Source organism: Centrocercus urophasianus, unplaced genomic scaffold (assembly GCF_019232065.1).
Source record: "Centrocercus urophasianus isolate 14NV4802_14NV808 unplaced genomic scaffold, USGS_Curo_1.0 seq_40, whole genome shotgun sequence".
NCBI lineage: Eukaryota > Metazoa > Chordata > Aves > Galliformes > Phasianidae > Centrocercus > Centrocercus urophasianus.
In genome coordinates, this window is record NW_024884978.1 from 1,747,133 (window position 1) to 1,764,849 (window position 17,717).

General features: G+C 43.5%; 1 protein-coding gene across 1 annotated transcript; it reads right to left on the bottom strand.

The window, feature by feature from the left end:
- Nucleotides 1–423: 423 nt before the first annotated feature.
- Nucleotides 424–16,380, bottom strand: PRKAR1A (protein kinase cAMP-dependent type I regulatory subunit alpha). Its single transcript, XM_042833086.1, has 12 exons — nucleotides 16,309–16,380; nucleotides 15,562–15,625; nucleotides 13,943–14,121; nucleotides 8,895–9,068; nucleotides 8,209–8,300; nucleotides 7,814–7,875; nucleotides 7,264–7,310; nucleotides 6,502–6,660; nucleotides 5,955–6,015; nucleotides 5,553–5,674; nucleotides 4,920–5,001; nucleotides 424–2,885 (listed from the first exon to the last, which is right to left on the bottom strand). Exons 3-12 carry the CDS (start codon nucleotides 14,117–14,119, stop codon nucleotides 2,713–2,715), a joined length of 1,149 nt encoding a protein of 382 aa, XP_042689020.1. The 5' UTR covers nucleotides 14,120–14,121; nucleotides 15,562–15,625; nucleotides 16,309–16,380; the 3' UTR covers nucleotides 424–2,712.
- Nucleotides 16,381–17,717: the final 1,337 nt, after the last annotated feature.

Here is a 17,717-nt window from a genome sequence, read left to right on the forward strand (position 1 = left end):
CCACGTCCTTCCACTTCCAGCTTTCACCTAAGCACATTTTAGGTAGCCTCAATCAAACAGAATTCTCAACAGCAGCAGGCTTACAGACCTTTGCTTTTTTTCCCCCCCATGTACTCTAGTGAGCAGATAATAGATTAAAACGGAAGGATTTGGCTCACTCTCTCAGCACTCACCGCCTGCAGCTGTTTCAGTATGGGACATTCTATTCCCAAAGTTGCATCTCCCTCTACTGGTGATTTTCTGTGCACTTTACACACTCAGCCCCAGAGAGGAAGGGTCAGCTGTGCTGTAAGCAAGGACTGGAACTCAAACCTCCATTAAGTTCCTTCATTTATCACCAGTTTATTGGCAATTCATCCTCTGAAGGAAAAGGAAAACATAAAACATAGGGGTGGAAAAAAAAAAAAAAAAAAAAGAGGCTGATTGCATTTAAGAATTTAAATCATTTTATTGCTTTACCTGCCATTAGGACAATCTATAACAAAAGGAATATAATATATTAGCACATACAGTAAATCAGACTTATATAGTCAGGTAACAATACAAAAATGGTCCTCTGGTTGACTATAGCTTTCTAGGGCAATAGACTTTATAAATTCGCTAAAGGTGGACTAGCAAAAATTACTTCTAAAGCCCCAAATGTTAGCTAAGGCAAAACTATGCCAATTGTGGTTTCAAACATATTTAAATTGCACACAAAGGTAAAGCTACAACTGTGATTAATATTTAACTCAGACTTAGCTGATTTATCTTAAAATCTTGTAGGTAAAACTACAAAAGGGAGTAAACAGCAAGCTAAAAAGATGCAGTAGTGAAACTCGATTAGAAAGCCTTATATAAAAAAATGTGCACTTCTGTGTGGAGCTCTAACTAGTTTACACAGTTTTTGGTGCTTTAAAGTAACATGAACACATAATGAAGGAAAAACCTGGATAGACCCAAAACTGAAGAGAACAGTTTTAGCAAAAAAAAAAAAAAAAAAAAGAAAAATTGTAAAGTAAAAGTAGCATTTGCTTACTCCTTAAGGACTCCGGCAGAAGCAGTCTTCTCAATTTCTTGTGAAGACAGAACTCAAACCACAAGCGTTTAAATCCCACCACTGGGATTTCAGGTTTGGAAATACCCTTTTGTGAAAGCCCAATGCCCTCAGAATTACTTTGCATCAATTAGCAGGCTCTTCTTGACACGCCTGGGAGAAAGCCTGTTGGATCTGAATCCGTATCATCTCGGAAAGGAAATTAAACGAGGGCTCCATCTTGAGAAGCAGTTGCCCCATAAACGCAAAACCGCTTGCTGTCACTCCCAAATACAAACCTACACTACTGGATATAAATTACAGGGTAAAGGAAACCTTGAGAACTGCCTACCATTATTGAACCGTGGAATTCAGTACAAACCTGTGGGAAGTATTGGTGCACACAGAACGATGCAACACAAAGCTGGAAAATACTGAAATACGTTTAAGACTCCACAACATATTGAACTTGGGAGGGGGAAAAAAAAAAAGGAGTATGAAATGCATCGTGTCATTTGGGCAAGTATGGAAAGAGAATAAGCTTTTTGTATTTAAACTAGACTCCTAATGATCCTTCTTAAAAATTCTGAGTTGATTTAAAAACAAGCATACTTAAAATGAGTGTTGCAGGGAAGTTAAAACGTTAAAGCGAGGCACATTTTCTGCCTGGCAGTCTGACTAAGCATAATGGCATCTCTATGGGCCAGCACCCACAACTAATGCTGCCCATCAGTGCTTCAAAGTTTAAATTTCCCTGGTGTCAAAGGGACACGTGAACTGATGACCATTAAAAAAAAAAATAAGTCAACTTGGGAATACAAAGCAATCAAGGGAAATAAAAAGTTTGCTTCCAATTTCTGCACCAGTGTAGTACCTGTGCACGACTAACAGCTGGGCGGCTGCACCATCCCTATGTCTGTGTACTGGAGCCCAAAGTCAGGCATTGTGTGGAACATTTGGTTCTTGCCACTTTGAACAGGAAGTTCAGGGCAAATCTATCACTGAAGAAAGAACAAGGAAAGGATCAGTTGTGGCAAATCAGCAAATGAAGTAACAACTGCAGTAGTTCACCTGAACCATTAACCTCGAGAGCTTTGATTTACGCTTGACAACAACATAAGCAACCTTAAACCAGCAAACACAGGAACTATTAAACTGCTGAATTCCAACTGTGGCTTTCTTAGCAGCTGATGCCTCACGATTGAACCCAGGATTACAGTACCCAGAAAATCATAAAGAAAACCCCAAGAAGCTCAGTAACATGGGCAATTCTCATCTGGAAAGAAATACAGCAGGTTAGGACTACAGCCTTAAAATCTGTCCAATGATTTAAGAAATACCTTGAAATTCCCCCCACACCCTGCTACCTCCTTATTCTGTGGCAATTGTCACGGTGCCTGGAGATCTCTCCTTCAGTAAAGCAAGGCTGTGTTTGCTGTATTTGCCCGAGTTGGACACAGTTGCACAGAGAGAAGCTGTAACAGCAAACATCTCCATAGAACTTTTTCCTATGTATTTAATGGGACAGAGAGCACAGAACTAATATGCTCTAAATTAAAAATATTACTATGAAAAGCTTTTTTTTTTTTTTTTTTTAAAACAGACAGGAAGCTGCAAATGCCAGTGGCCATGTGGCTCTGCACAAGGGTAATAAAGCAGTCTGCGTTGGTGAAGCACGTTGCTGAGGGAGGAAGGCTTCAGACAGACAGCGATACAAAACTGTTGTACTGCTGGATGTTTCTCTTGAGAATATCTGAGCACGGACCCAGGACACGTTCAAATCGGGGTCGATCGAGCTTCACACACTTCAACAGGCCACGAGCAACAACTGTGGCAGCACGGGGACGGTTCATCAACAGAGCTATTTCACCTAGAGCAACGGGAGAACGGGAGCAGCGTTACAAACCGAGGGGCAGGGAGTCACTCGTCAGCCCGCTGCATTTCAAACGGCTGCAGGAATTGAACCAAAGTGAATTCGGGTCTCAACGTTTATCAGAAGGAATGTTTATACAGTTACATTACAAGCAATTGGGTGGCCAGCATAAAGAAGAACGACACCTTTGTGTGCTATTCTTTTTTTAATTATTCAGCAATCTCTCTTTCAGCGTTTCCCTTATTTGAAAAAGGGTCACATCTCAGTCAACTATGTAACTTTCCTTCAAGCAGCCATTTTTCTAATGTGTAAGACATTTCTAATATGTAAGACATGATGCTGATCAATCCAGACCTCTGTGACGCTCAGGACAAGACCATGCTATTCGAGTAATAACCTCAGTGCACAAGACAGAAGCTTTTGACCAATACCTAGCCAGAATTAACAACCCTACCTTGCCACTGGAGGTAAGAATGAGTATGTCAAGTCTGGAATTCCCATTTCATAAGTTACACACAAGCACACCAAAAGCTTTGTTTCAAATGCATGTTACAACTGCTGAACAACATATTTTGAAATTAAGCTTTCTTCGAGCCATTCCTTCCTTCAGTGGTAGCAGCTATGCCTAACAATCCTAGCCATGAGCATGAAGTCACTGCATCAACTTCTGGGGTGGTTTGTTTTCAAGCAGTTGAACAGGTTACGCTCCTGTTCAGGACTAAGGAAAGAACGCAGGGATCCTCAGAGAATAAATCTGCCTGCATTATCAGAGGGGATGTTCAAAAGAAAGGAGAAAACTTCCTCGGTGCCAATTAAAACCTCAAACTCGCCAGCCTCCAAAACACAGGCTTGCAAAAAAGTAGGTTCTAAGGGAGACTTAAAGCCTCAGGGACACCTGAACACAACACCAGGATAACATTCAGTGTAGTAGTAGGAAATTCAAGGATATACATACCAGGGAGAGATTGGAAGAGACCAGTGTTTGACATAGGTAGAACAAACATCTAGCACCAGGTACTGAGCTAAGCAAACCTCTGGCCAGATTGAACACTACCAGGGCACTGCTGAGCACAGCCCCCTCCAGGCCTTGAAACACAGTATTTGTTGATTACATCACCTACAAAGCTGAAACACCAGACAACCAGAAGACTTTTGCAAGAGGACAGCTCAAAAAAAAAAAATAATGAGAGAACATATCTTAAACCTGAAGGGAAAAAATATTAGCCTTTTTGTTTTCTGAAAGAAGGAAGTGTTTAAATATTAAATAGTTGGTTCTCAACAGATTTGAGGGGGTGGGAAAAGATTAATTCTCTTTTGAAGAAGCTTTGAAAGCTTCAAGGCATTGTTCTTCTGAACCTAAAATGAGACAGTCAGGAATATCCTGTTATGCACCGTTACATTATTCTCCACGAATGCCCTGTGAGCATACACGTCCAGTCCTCACCTGTGATCAAACAGATCCGTGTGCATTAGGAATGTAGCTTTTCTATTTTTTTTGCTAGCACATACAGGCTTTTTCAAGCCAAAGCATTTTTTCTATCATGTAACATTTAGCTTAGTAAAAATACCTTCAACAGAAGGCAGAAGAGACCTTGATTTGCACCGAGTCCTGCGCCCAGTCTTAAGCTTCCCTGTGCAAGATGCTGGCATGAAACAAGTCCAGCAACGGCACCCAGATGGTTATGGGACTGCACAGGCTGTACAGAGAGCTGCTGGAGGAACTGGTCAGTTTGATCTTTACAGGGGAAGGCTTTAAGTGAGACTGTGGGATTTCCATCCCTGGACACAAATTGCTGTAGGGAGGTCACACCAAATCATCATCCTTCCAAACAGCAACACTCCACAGCTACCACTTCTCTGTAACAGGCATGCACACCTGAATGTCAGGTGACTGACACTGAGTGAACCACACGACTCAGACAAAACAGTGATTAAGCAAATCCACCCCATCGCTGTCACCCACAGCAGCCATCACCACAGGTTAAAGCTGACAGTGGCATATGGCACCACTGCTGCCACTACAGAACTTACCAAAATAATCAGAAGGTGCCAGTCTGCCCACTTCAACAAACTCTTCATTTTCTGATCGACGCTGTAACACTGCAGCTGTGCCCTTTAATGAACCACAGCAATTAGACAATGGGAATTTCTGCTATCGCTTCAATTACTGAATTCCAGAATGAGCTGCTTTGCAGAAATAACTGTTACAATGTCAGTCTTTAAAAACCAATTCACAGTTCATGCATAGTTCATAGACTGCTCCATGAGAACTGGCCTTCCTTCTTTAAGCTTAAAAGATCGTGGGTGTTCACTTTCTGCAGCATTGATCTCTTCCCAATTTTCCTGCACCAATATTACAGTACAGTTTGCAACACCACCACTAGCAGGATATTATTAGCTATCTAGTAATATGTCTCTTTACTCTCCTGAACAGGATAAATGGTTTAAGCCAGAAACACTTTTTTTTTTTTCCTGGAATTGGCATTTATAAAAATAGCAAAACTAAATATAAGCTTTTGCATGTCCAGCAAGATTATATCTCATGAGGAATTCTCAAAAAGTACATTCCAACATTTCATTTTTCTCTGAATATCTATTTAAGGGCAGAATAAACAATGTTAAAAACAGACAAACTTACAAGGTTTTGATTTTAGTCTTGCTTACCTCCAAGATAATGAAGAACTCATCTCCTGGCTCTCCCTGGACCACAATCTTTTGCCCATCCTCAAACTGTACTGGTTCTAAGGCATCAGCTACAGTAAGGCGCTCCCACTTGTCCAGAGATTCTAGAGAGTTAAGTGTTCATTAACAGCTCATCTTTTTGAGGTACAAATCACACACTTTCCTCCATCCTTACAGACAAGACAGCATATTTCCAGCTGCAGTTGGGCACTGCGTAGCAAGACTTCAATTACAATTATTCTTGAATGATGCAGAACAGCAACACAGACTTTGCAGTCCGTTCAACACATTACCACAATAGCCTGTAATCACAACGATGCTGAGGAACAGCTTAATTGTAACCTTGCAATTTATTCCACTTTGGAACAACATCTTTGTACTTACCCAATATAGACACTTTACTGAGGAATTCCTCATACATCTTTCTCTTTCTCAAAGTACTCCCCTATGGAGAAAAAAAAAAAGCACAAACTGAAACCACAAAAAAAATGGGTTCTTTTGTCTAGTTCTCATTTGATGTCAGAATTCAAATAAAATTCAATATAAAAATATACAGCTTCACCTGATATATTACATCCCACCCCACACAGCCCAAGCCCACAGGACTAGGTGACAATTTAACCAGGAGGGGGTATGTTTTCAATCCAGAGAGCTACACCTCGTAGGTAGCACAGGAATTGATTTCTTCACCAAAGTGAGATTCCTCCTGCCCCATTCCTGCTAAGTGCATCCTGAACGATAAGCTCTCTGACTGCACAAGACATAAAGCAGGATTTTGCACACACAACTCCAACAAAACACAAGCACAGACAGAAGGTCAAGTAACCAACAGAAGTTGACTGAAGGGTAAAAGCAAAAGCACAAGTGCAGGTTAGCAGACAGCTACTTGAGTCACCAGTGGAAAGCACACACCAGCTAGACAAATACTTGCCATCAAGATCCTTCTGTAGCTATCTCTGTCAATGCCCCACAACTTCACATTTGTCTTCGCTTTGACAGTTGCTGCACGGGGAGTTCCATATATAAGGGCAAGCTCTCCAAAGCTTCCTCCTTCACCAACACTGGTTGCCCACTCATTGTTCACATAAACCTGAAAGCCAAAGCCCACAGTGTCTGGAAGGCTGGTCAAGGAATGTGATGTGATGCTCCCACTACCCTGCATTTCCTTTATAATGTAGGGAAATTCTCACATCTACATAGTCCATGTGGATTATTTTAGGATTTCACTAACACTTCACACCCAACCCTAAACCCCATCTTAAGCTTTATTTCCATTGACAAAGAGTCTGCTGTCCACATCATGTGCACAGAGACTAGAGATGCAGACCCAATGACCTCTGGATAGGAAATAAAATCTCAGAAAGCCTCAATGAAACACAAAGGACTCAAAAGGACTTTCAAGAAGCCGTCACAAAAATTGCATCAAAAGCTATGGATGATTTGGATTAGAAAATAAAAAAGCCTGTCATTCTTAAAGCCTGTCCCACGCCTTACCTAGACTCTAAACTTGTAAAGTATTGGTACCTTATTAACATCTGAACAATTCATCTTAAAGTTAAACACAATTCATAGTCTCTGCAGTCAGACTGAAGAATCAATAAAGAGCAAAATAGCTCCAAAGGAAAATTAGCTTCTACCAGTTCCCTTCTGTTAGGGATGAATGCATCATTAATAAGCTACCAATAATGCTTACATCCATTTCTCCTTGATCAACAACGTAGAAGTTATCACCTTCATCACCTAAAAACAGAAAATCAAAAATCAAATACACAAAAGAAGGTAAAGCTAGGCAAACATACTTCTACAAAACCAGCATCTCTAACAGCTTTCATGAGCTGAATGTAATGAGGTTGGCAGAGACATTTTGCGCAGCTGGGAGGGTGAAATACCACATTTTGTTCCCTTCTTAGTCCTGTGGAAAAGGACAGCTAGTGGTATGCAGTCCATCAGCCACATTTCCAAGAATGATGGAAAGGCATACTGGATCCAAAAACTGTCATGAAGTATTCTACAGAGTCATTAGATCACAATCTTTCCAACAGATAACGTGATGAAACACAATATTCCCACAACTGCTCCACTCGTTACTTCAGAGCAGGAGCTGTGCTTCAGTTAACATGACAAGGAAGGGTCACCTCACCCAGAGAGGGCTTTTATCCTCCCAAGCAGCACACTAACAAGAGCCTTAGGTCACAGCCTGCCCACCATCTCCAACATTTATCAATGCCAGCACTGTCACTTGCCTTGCTGTATGACAGTCTCGCCTGCAATGTAAGTGACGGGGAACATCGCATCGAAGATGTCACTGAAAGAAGGATACCAAAGTTACACAACTCATCACACAGCAACCTGATCCAGTGGAAGGTGCCCCTGCCCACAGCTGCAGGGCTGGAACTTTAAAGGTCCCTTTAAGTGATCTTTAAAGGTCCTTTCCAACCCCAACTATTCTGAGATACTGCACATGTGTTCGTACATCTCCAATCTCAACCAACCAACTTTTCCAGCTGTCTCTCCACTGCTGTAAACAGGCCATGCAACTTTGTATTTTACTATAAGAATGCAAAGTTACATGTAAGTTGTAACTTCTACCTTTGCATTTTACTATACTTTTCAGACTTCAACATAGATTTACTCCTACCTTCTCTCATTATCATCAAGATGGGCAAACAGCACATTCTTCTCAATAGCTTTTGCCAATGCAGCCATAGTTTTATAATCTTTTGGAATAACCTAGGATAAAAAAAACCAAAAGTAACTGATTCAATTTCAAAAGAAAATCTTCTGCACTATCCAGGACAAACAAATCACTCAAATTGCTACAGAACTCAAGTCTTTCAGACTCTCTCAAGCACTCTAGCTCTAAGAAACAAATACAGTCAACATTTACAGCTAGTTTATACAGAAGGTAAATAAAACATTGATTCTATGCAACCATAAAAACATAATTCCATGTTAAGTTCGTAGTTTCTTTTCACAATTGCAACTTATTTCCCTAAGAATAGCAGCTCTGCCTTTGGGCTAAGCCTAATACTGCTGCAGCTGCTGGAAGCTCTGTGTGCAAGTATTAAAAATACATATAAATGTATGTGTGTATATATATAGACCACACTACTTCAAAGGGAAAGGATCAGAACTGTGTAAAAATGATTTGTCTGCATGACAAACTGAAGAGTTATACACACAGGTCTGAATTTTACTGTCATCACACCACCTAACAGGCTACAGGCTTAGTGTTATTTAATACACTGGATATTAAGTAGTCTTAGGTAAACTCTGAGTGCATGTGCATCTCTTGGCAACATTAGAGGAAAAAAATGAGAGCACCTTTCTAACATAAGATGCAGCATCCTCCTCTGTATAGACTTCTGCACTGATGGCCCCTCGTCTTCTTCGGCCCTTGACCACAGGGTTCATAGGAGGAGGAGGAGAGATTTCATCCTCCCGTGAGTCTGAGCGTGAACCGGACTTCTGTTGGTTTAACAACTGTTTTGTTTCCTCCTGAACAGGAAAGAAGAGATATTTGTGTCATGTAATCCACTAAAGGAAAAAAAAGCAGTTACATATCATATCCCAATTTAGCCTGCCAGTGCAAGGGAGCTTCCTGTGTCCTATTACTCTCACATTAAGGCAAGCAGGAGATTACAGCAAGCATGTTCAAATGCCTTACTGAAGCAGACAGAAGATATGCCTTCGCTAACATTCACATCACAGTGGTGCTTACTTTAATAAATTACACTAACAGTTAATTAACTTGAGAAGCACAAACAATTTGACTTTGCTTTCCACTAGCATATTCAATAAGCAATGAAAAAAAGCCTGCAGAAGAGAAAGCCATTTTCCCAAGAGCACACAAAGCAGTTCCTTCCCTGAGCTGCAGGGTGTTAAGCCTTTTATTCCTTTGAAGGACAGAAAAACAACTCCTCTGAAATCCCTGCTACACGAGAAGCTTTTGAAACAAGGTGAAGTCACGGACCAACTCGATGCTTGGTAACCATGGGTTATTTTAGGAGAAAGAAACACAAATGTAGCTTACAGAAGAGGTGCAGAAAGGATGCTAAGGGCCAAACGGTTATCTTCCCTCAAACCACAGATCTGCCAGCTGAGTACAATGCTACACATGTTCCTTATTTCCCACAGCTGCTTCCTGGGTTGTGTTGTACTAATACTGGGGAAAGCCAGCACACTTGGAATAAAGTGAATTCTAGCCATATCAATGCTATGATTCGATCCTTTCACATACCAGAAAATTCACCTTACTTAACTAAGATATGCATTTGAAAAAAAAAAAAAAAAAAGCCAACCTCACAGCCAAAACATTTGAGTCATAACAGCTCAAATGACTTTCTCCTTGCCATAAGGCAAGAGGGTTTGGGGACACGTTTGAACAGAACAAGGAGCCATCTGTTCTTTGAGGACTCCAGGCACATAAAAGCCGGACCTGTCCCCACGTCCTTGATAAACCCTTCCCCCCCCAGCCTGGTTAGGCAGCCTGGCTGCCACGATCCACTCCGGAGGTACGCAGAGGCCATGTGTAACTCCACCACTTTGGGGAAAGGGACCTCAGCTAACCATTACAGCGAGTTTACATTTTATACTTCTCAGATAGCCAAAGAGCAGCGATCCGTCAAACCGCCCCGCGCTTCCTGCTCTGTGTTCATTAACAAAATAGTGCCACATTTCCAACTGCTGGGGCAAGGAATATTTAAAGCCTTGGCACTTATTTAGAAAGCAAACATCAGCTGCCGTGACGTTTCCAGTATCACACAGGATACACAGACCCTGCAAATGCCAGAGGCAGAAGCACTTCGGCAGCACTGAGGGAGGGAGCTGCACATCTCAGTGCTGCACACAGAGAGAAAATAACTGCTGACTCCTGCCTGCTCTGAGACTTAATGCTGTTACATTAACAACAAGCCTGTTAGTGTAGGCCATGTGGACATGCAAAGGTTACACGTGGCTAAGATAAAAGATTCAAGCGTTGCAGCTAGTCTGGATTTCCTGCTGAAACATCCAGGGACAGGACTGCCCCTACAAGACAAATCACCACGTCCACGTTACTGCAGGGCAGCTCTGCGCCATTCGGAAGGGACACGCTGGGATCTCACTGGTTCCATTACAAAAGCTTTCCATGTATTCATGTTTTTAAAATATACCTTCTATCATTTCTGATGCTGTGTTATATTACACCACTTGATTGGAGATAAATTACACCAGGCCCTGACCAAAAAGTCACAGTTGCTCCTTTCAGGTACCTCAGAATCTAACCAGAGTGAGGAAACATATTTGTTCAAGTTTAGAAGCTCTTCAAATTAAAGCAAATACTGAAGAAAAGCCCCTATAACCACAACATGGATTATTACTAAAGCCAGCCTAGTTATTGCATCCAAATGTTCAACCTGACCTCTCAGCTGACAGAGCAGCTCACACAGATTTTACTGTCAGTGACCACAGTTGTACATTCCATTGATCCTGACAGATAAGAAATCATTTTTAAGTCCATTTGCATTATTACTTATGAGTAAAAGAAAAAAAAAAAGGCATTAGGATAACAGCTTCTCATCATCATGTTTGAATTCTTTCAGCTACTGAAGACCACTATGATTTCAGAATTATTTTGGGCACTATACACTCTAGTATCTGGTAGTTGTCATTAGAATCATAGAATGGGTTGAAAAGGACCACAATAATCATCCAGTTTCAACCCCTGCTGTGTGCAGGGTCACCAACCACCAGACCAGGCTGCCCAGAGCCACATCCATCCTGGCTTTGAACGCCTGCAGGGATGGGGCATCCACATGACAACAGAAATAGTTGATTTCTTCTGGTTAACTTCATTTATATCAGCTCTTCACCATCCTTTTTTCCCCCCCAAAACAACTCAATTAAACTTGAAGGATATTTTGGTATGCATTTGTGGAGGCAGGCCAGACGATGGGGAACAGGCACAGTACCTAGACAACTATCTTCAGCTTCCCAATTTCAGTTTTGCACAAAGCCCAACACACATGCAGCAAATCCACCAGGCAGGCTGCAATACCAATCTCTGCATTAAGTTTCCACAGCTTCCACTGCAGAACCCAGCCAAGCTCAGCACCAGCTAGCTATCAGCTGTCAGTGTGCACTTGTGTTATCAGCCCCGTTTGCAAAGCAAAGCCAACAGCAGCCATAGTGCACCACAGACTGATTGTATGCATGTTATTTTATCTGAGCATAGTGATAAAATTCACACGAAAGCTTTCATAGCTGAAAAGGACACATGAATTCCTACTGCAATTACACAGGCAGTAATTTTAACGTTTCCGAGCAGTAATTCAACAGCAAATTTAAACATCTTTGATGCATGGGAGTAACGTGACAGTGAATCAGCCCGGTGGAAGACATGACTTGTCAGGAGAAAAAATAGAACCCACACTTCATTTTCAGATGGGGTTCCTCCAGAAGCTGGCCTCAATCAAAGCTTTAAAACACTCCATCTCAACCTCAGTTACATTCAGTGCAACACTTGAAAATTAGATGGGAAATACTCTGCTTTCGTAAGGACAGAACAGATGTTACTCCTGGAAAACATGTTGTTTCACACACTTTTGCTGGACTGGTGCTAAGTACCAGGTTAGAGCTGGTTAATAACAGTAGGACAGCCACTGTTATCAGACTGAACTGTGAAACTACCTCAAGAAAGACGTAGCAATTTTTATATTCAACAATACAAGAAGGCTACAGTTCCACTGGCAGCTATAGCTGCATGAGTTGGCACATGTAACCCATGCCAAAACTGCTCCTAACAAGAGGCCTTAAACAAAATTCTAAGAGTAATTTCAGGGGAGAAGCGTTATCTAACCAGTTTTATTTTCAGCTTCCTTGTAGGCTGATGGAGTGCATGGACAGCCTCTCTGCACCAGAAAAAAAGAAAGTTGTTCATCTCCAAAATACACATGAGAGAGATGGCAAGCCTAGCTCTGACCTTATAGACAAATTATCTTTAGAACTAATTATTGCACACTGAACATCAGAACAGGATTGAAATGCTTGTTTTATGTCCCTTCATGCCTCTGCTTACGGCTTATTCTAAGTTCTACCTCCTAACTGCAGAACAGTTTTCTTTGATAGTTTTTAAAGCAACGTTACCACAAGCATTGATACCCCAAACTGTACCATATATCAGTATTAGAAACCCAAGAATACAAGGCAGGAAAGCTGGCATGGTAGAAGGTGGGGAATAAGGATTTTTAGGACTGCAATCTGGGCTGCTGCTGGGATTTTGAAAGAGAACATACTCAAGATGTTACACACAATAAGAAGAAATACCAGAGTTCTTGTGCACCTAACAAGCAAATTGCTCCTTAAGCACACAGCAAGCCACAGGAGGTACGTCTGCAACATATGATCACCTTCTAGTACCTATCACAAGCACTTCCATTAGAAGACTACTTCCACTACGCATACCTACACTCTCTACAGCATTATTATTATTTATTTCAGCAATTAATAACTACCCAGAATTCAAAATAAAAAAGGACAAAGATACAGCTCCCGTGTAAGATGGATTGCAGCACCTGCAAGTGACTGCTGTGCAAGGTCACAGCTACGTTAATTACCAACAAGCTGTGCTGAGTACAGTGGTTACAGCTAATCTTTCTTCTGCATTAGCCTTTAAAAACTCTGTTTTTCACAGCATATTACTTTCTTTCAGCTTAAGATATTGTTATATTCAATGAACTGTTCAAATTAATGTTGAGTTGATTCAAATACAAGCACTGAAATGAAAACTCTCTTCATTCCCAAGATCACAGAAAGAGATCTTCAGGACAAGTGAGAGGCACAACAAAGCAAAACACTAACACTCAGTTCCTAACAGAATGAAGAAACAGGCTTGCTGTCTTAGAAATCAGGAAAATAAGTGCTTCCATTTGATTTCAGCTAGGCCTGGATAACTACCACTGGCCTGCTGCTGTTTTGTACCTGAATCTTTGCAATCAATTTGCCTCAACAGAAGAAACCAAACGTGCATCGCCAGCAGCTACCAGGGTCACACAGCACAGTTACCATCTGACCACAGACAGGATCGTGTGTCCTATCTGTCAGCTTCTATGAGTAAACACTAAAAAGTGGGATCACACGTGCATCCCAGGTGGACGAGTCTCCTTGCCAGTTTAGTTCTGTCACAACAAAGCAAGTAAGGCAAGAGGTGCCCTCATACCACAAGCCACTAGCAAACACTACAGAAAATGCCATTCGTTCTCCAAAAGCATCAGGCCCAGCTCCAAACAGCCAACACAAACACAGGCCAAACTGGAAGCTCAGCCACTAAATCAAGTTGAGCAGTACGAATTTCGGCTGATCCGCTCTCCTTCACTCCCAGTGCTTATTTTTACCTTCTCCAGTCTTTCAAAGTATTCTCTCAGGAATCCCATGGGTCGGTCAGGTCTCACTGTGCACAGCTGCACAATGCAATCCTTCAGAAGCTGCTGGATGTTGTGTTTTTGGACATAAAGCTCACATTCCCGAAGACTGCGCTCCTCCTCACTGCTGCTGCTGCTGGAAGTTGCCATTGCTGAAAAGAAAAAGAGAAGGTTAAAGAACTAGTGGAAAAGCAGATGGTGCTGCCCAGCATAGTCAGATGTTATATTGCTTCAAGGAAAATCACGTTGCATTATCATCTTACTGACATCACTGGATAAAGTCATCTTCATATCTAAGATCAGTAACAAAGCTAAAGTGTGAAAGAAAAAACTACGAACGTATTTAGTAGAAGTCATTTAGAAGAAATAAGAACTGAGTGCTCCATATACACAGGCAGAAGAAGTGCATTTGACTGAGCTGAAGAAACCTCAACAATTCAGGCCCTGTGAGCACTCAATGTCAGGGAAGGTTCTCATCTGAACTTTCTGATGATTAAACCTACTATTTGTTTTTCAGATTGAAGAATCACTTCATAAACAGCATTGGATGGTCTGTATGGGGTGCTCTGGTTTAAGCTGAAGCACCACACCGCTATTTGCTCCCCCTTCTCCATTGGGATGGGGGAAGGGGAAGTAAAACTTGTGGACTGAGATAAAGACAGTTTAATGTGATAGAAATGAAAGGAGGGAGGGGAAAAAAACACCAAAGCAAACAAAAACCACAAAATAAGCGATGCACAATGCAATTGCTCACTGCCTGCTGCACGATGCCCAGGCTGCCCCCAAGCAGCAGCTGCCCCTCCAGCCAAGTCCCCCAGTTTTATTGCTGAGCATGACACCACATGGTACAGAGCATCACTTCAGCCAGGTGGGGCAGCTGTCCTGGTTCTGTCCCTTCCCAGCCCCTTAGTGGCTTGGTAGCATGAGAAGCTGAAACAGCCTCTGCTCAGTGTAAGCACTGCTCAGTAACAGCTGTAACACTGGTGTGCTATCAACAGTGGTTTCCTCCCAAACCCAAAACATAACACCATATCAGCTACTGTGAAGATTAAATCCATCCCAGTTGAAACCAGGGGTCAGGTGGTGATGATCAGGAGATCAGTGGGCAGAAAGTGGGAACCTGAGAGGCAAGCACTACAAGTATTCGGAAGTGAAATGTGCTAAGGTCAAACCAAAGCCAGCTCACCAAATGCAAATCAGTACCAACTGGAGAATTAGAAACATTTATCTTAAAAAAGTTCCTTATTTAAACTGTTTTATAACTACCTTCATGAATACACTGCAACCCCCCAAATACCTCTCCAGCTGTGGATTATCAGGAGGGCACCCTGAGGCATACCTGCCACGCTGTCAGGCTTTAAGGAGAGTTTGGAATCACAGTGCCAGTTGCAAGGCTTTGAAAAAACAGTATCAAGTCTGATCTCTTCTATCTTTCATGTTATAAAATTATGTTAATATATTTATACATATATGCATGTGTTTATAAAATCAATGTTGAGTCTTTTTTTTTCTTCTTCATAAAATAGCTAAAGAAATTGCTGGGAAATAAATGGTTCCTCAGGGCATTCTTGATAAAATATAAAGAAAGTTACCTGGCTCAGAGACAGCTGCAACAGCTTAGGACTATTGAGTGAGAAGCGTTGATCTCAGGATCAGCTTTAGGAAGAGAAGGGGGGAAGGAAAAAAAGGATTCAGACGAAGCAATGTTGAGATGCCATGTCACCGAGCTGCCACACCGCGTGCTTCATAAGCAGCAATAGGCGGTATAACACCGCACCTCTTGGAATTGTGCTGGGATTACAGGAGGCACAGAGCTAACACAGAGCCGCAAACGCTTCCAACAGGTTACAGCCCCGGGCAGCCACGTTACACACCGCACAAACACTGAGCGCGGCCTCGAAACAACTGAAGGAAGCCTTTCCTTCCTCCCGCTGCTCCTTTCGCTCCCATAACAGCGCGCTGAAGGTCAGCGCTAACGAGGAGCCCCAGGGAAGCCGTGGCCGCGGGGGGGGGGCCCGCTCGTTGCTCACACAGCCCCCTGCCCCCCAGGCCCCACCCCGCAGGTCTGGGAGCGAACCCCCCTGCCGCGTGGATTTCCTTTTCTTCCTTTTTATCGTTTGAACGCTTTCGTTTCCAGCGCCTGAGCCCAGCGCGGCCCGTCACAGCGCAGCCTCAACTGCGGGGCCTACAGCCTCGGGAACAGCCGGGCTTCGCTACCGGCCACTGGGCCGCTCCCTACGGCCGGGCCCGCCCCTAAAGCCCACGAGCTTCCCCCGCTCGGCCCCACCGCACCGCGGCCGTTCCCGCCGTGTCCCTCACAGGCCGCACCCGGCGCTCACCTGGCGCGGGCGGCTCCGCCGGGCCCTCAGCGCCCCCGCCCCGCCTCGGCCTCACAGACGGCAGCGGCTCCCACCGGAAACCGACGGATTCGACCAATCAGCGCGCGGCGTGACGTAAATGCGCCTCGCTCTCACCCGGAGCCGTCGCCGCGGTAACCTTAAAGGGACAGCGCCGTCCTTTGCTACGCTAGGAGATACGGCGTTCGCCACTGCGCCTTTAAGACGCGCCGCTGAGGGGAGCGGGCCTGGCTGGCGTTAAGGCCGGGGCCGCCCTGTGGGCGGGAAGCGCTGTGTCAGTGCGGGCGGAGCTGCGAGCGCGGCCTGGCGTTAGGGCGGAGTCGCACAGGTTGTGCGGGTTGAGAGCGCGTGTGGAGTGATGTGCTGTTCGGTACAGCATGGGGAGACGTGCGTTGGCCTGCCTCACGAGGAGCTAACGGGATAACGGCGCAGCCGGGGCGCCGAATGTTACGGCGCTGAACCAAAAGCCTTACAATAAACACCGAGTTTGTCCCAGCGCTGAGGGCCCGTCAGTGTTTGTGCAGTGCTGTTCTGACAAGTCCTGCTGCCTTCCCGATCCCATCTGGAACAAAGATCTCTCCGTGTGTAAAACCTGTTCTGCAGCGTTAGAAAACGAGTTTGCTGCACAGCTTAACCTTGGTGCAATCCTCTGCTGAGCCAGAGTTCACATGGCAATGCAGCAGTGCGATGAAGGGAGCAGGACAGGCTTTAAAGGGAGCCAACCTGCGGTTCCTCTTGTTAATGGTGTGCAAATCCTTCGCTGTGAGCCTGCACAGACTTACCTTGGGAATTTAAATCATGCTTCTCATGTTTGTATGCAGCCATGTGTTAATTCTTAGTGCGTTAAAGACAGAAGAAATTAAAAACAAAAGGCTCTGCCATTTAGTCTGGGTTGAATTGCAGTGAAACCCTAGCATTAACTGTCTAATTAAATAATGAACGTTCCTCAGTAAATAACTTGCATTACCATCAGCACTGTTCCCACAGCTTTCAGTTCCCACTATTTCATGCATTAGAGTTTCTCGTGAAACAACTGTTTGAGGCTGTGGCTGCTGAAGAACAGAGAAGAGCTGCCCAGACTGCTGAGAGAGTGACAGAGCCAGCAAGCCATGGGGCACAGGGGGAAGGTGAGCCTGTGATTTCACAGAGCTGCACTCATTGTGTCTCATTGCATTTAATAAGAATTCCATTGAATCGTTTTTCTGATTCAGTTTCATCTCCTATCCTGTAAGAGACGTTGTCCTAACGCAGCATTGTATGATCTAGTTTGTAGACAAATCCAGAAGTCAGTCCTGGCTCAAACCCCAACAGCAAGAACCACGGGTTGGCACAGCAGTGACTTCAGTGATGGTGACCATCACATGTCCTCCTGGTGGGACACTCATTTTCCT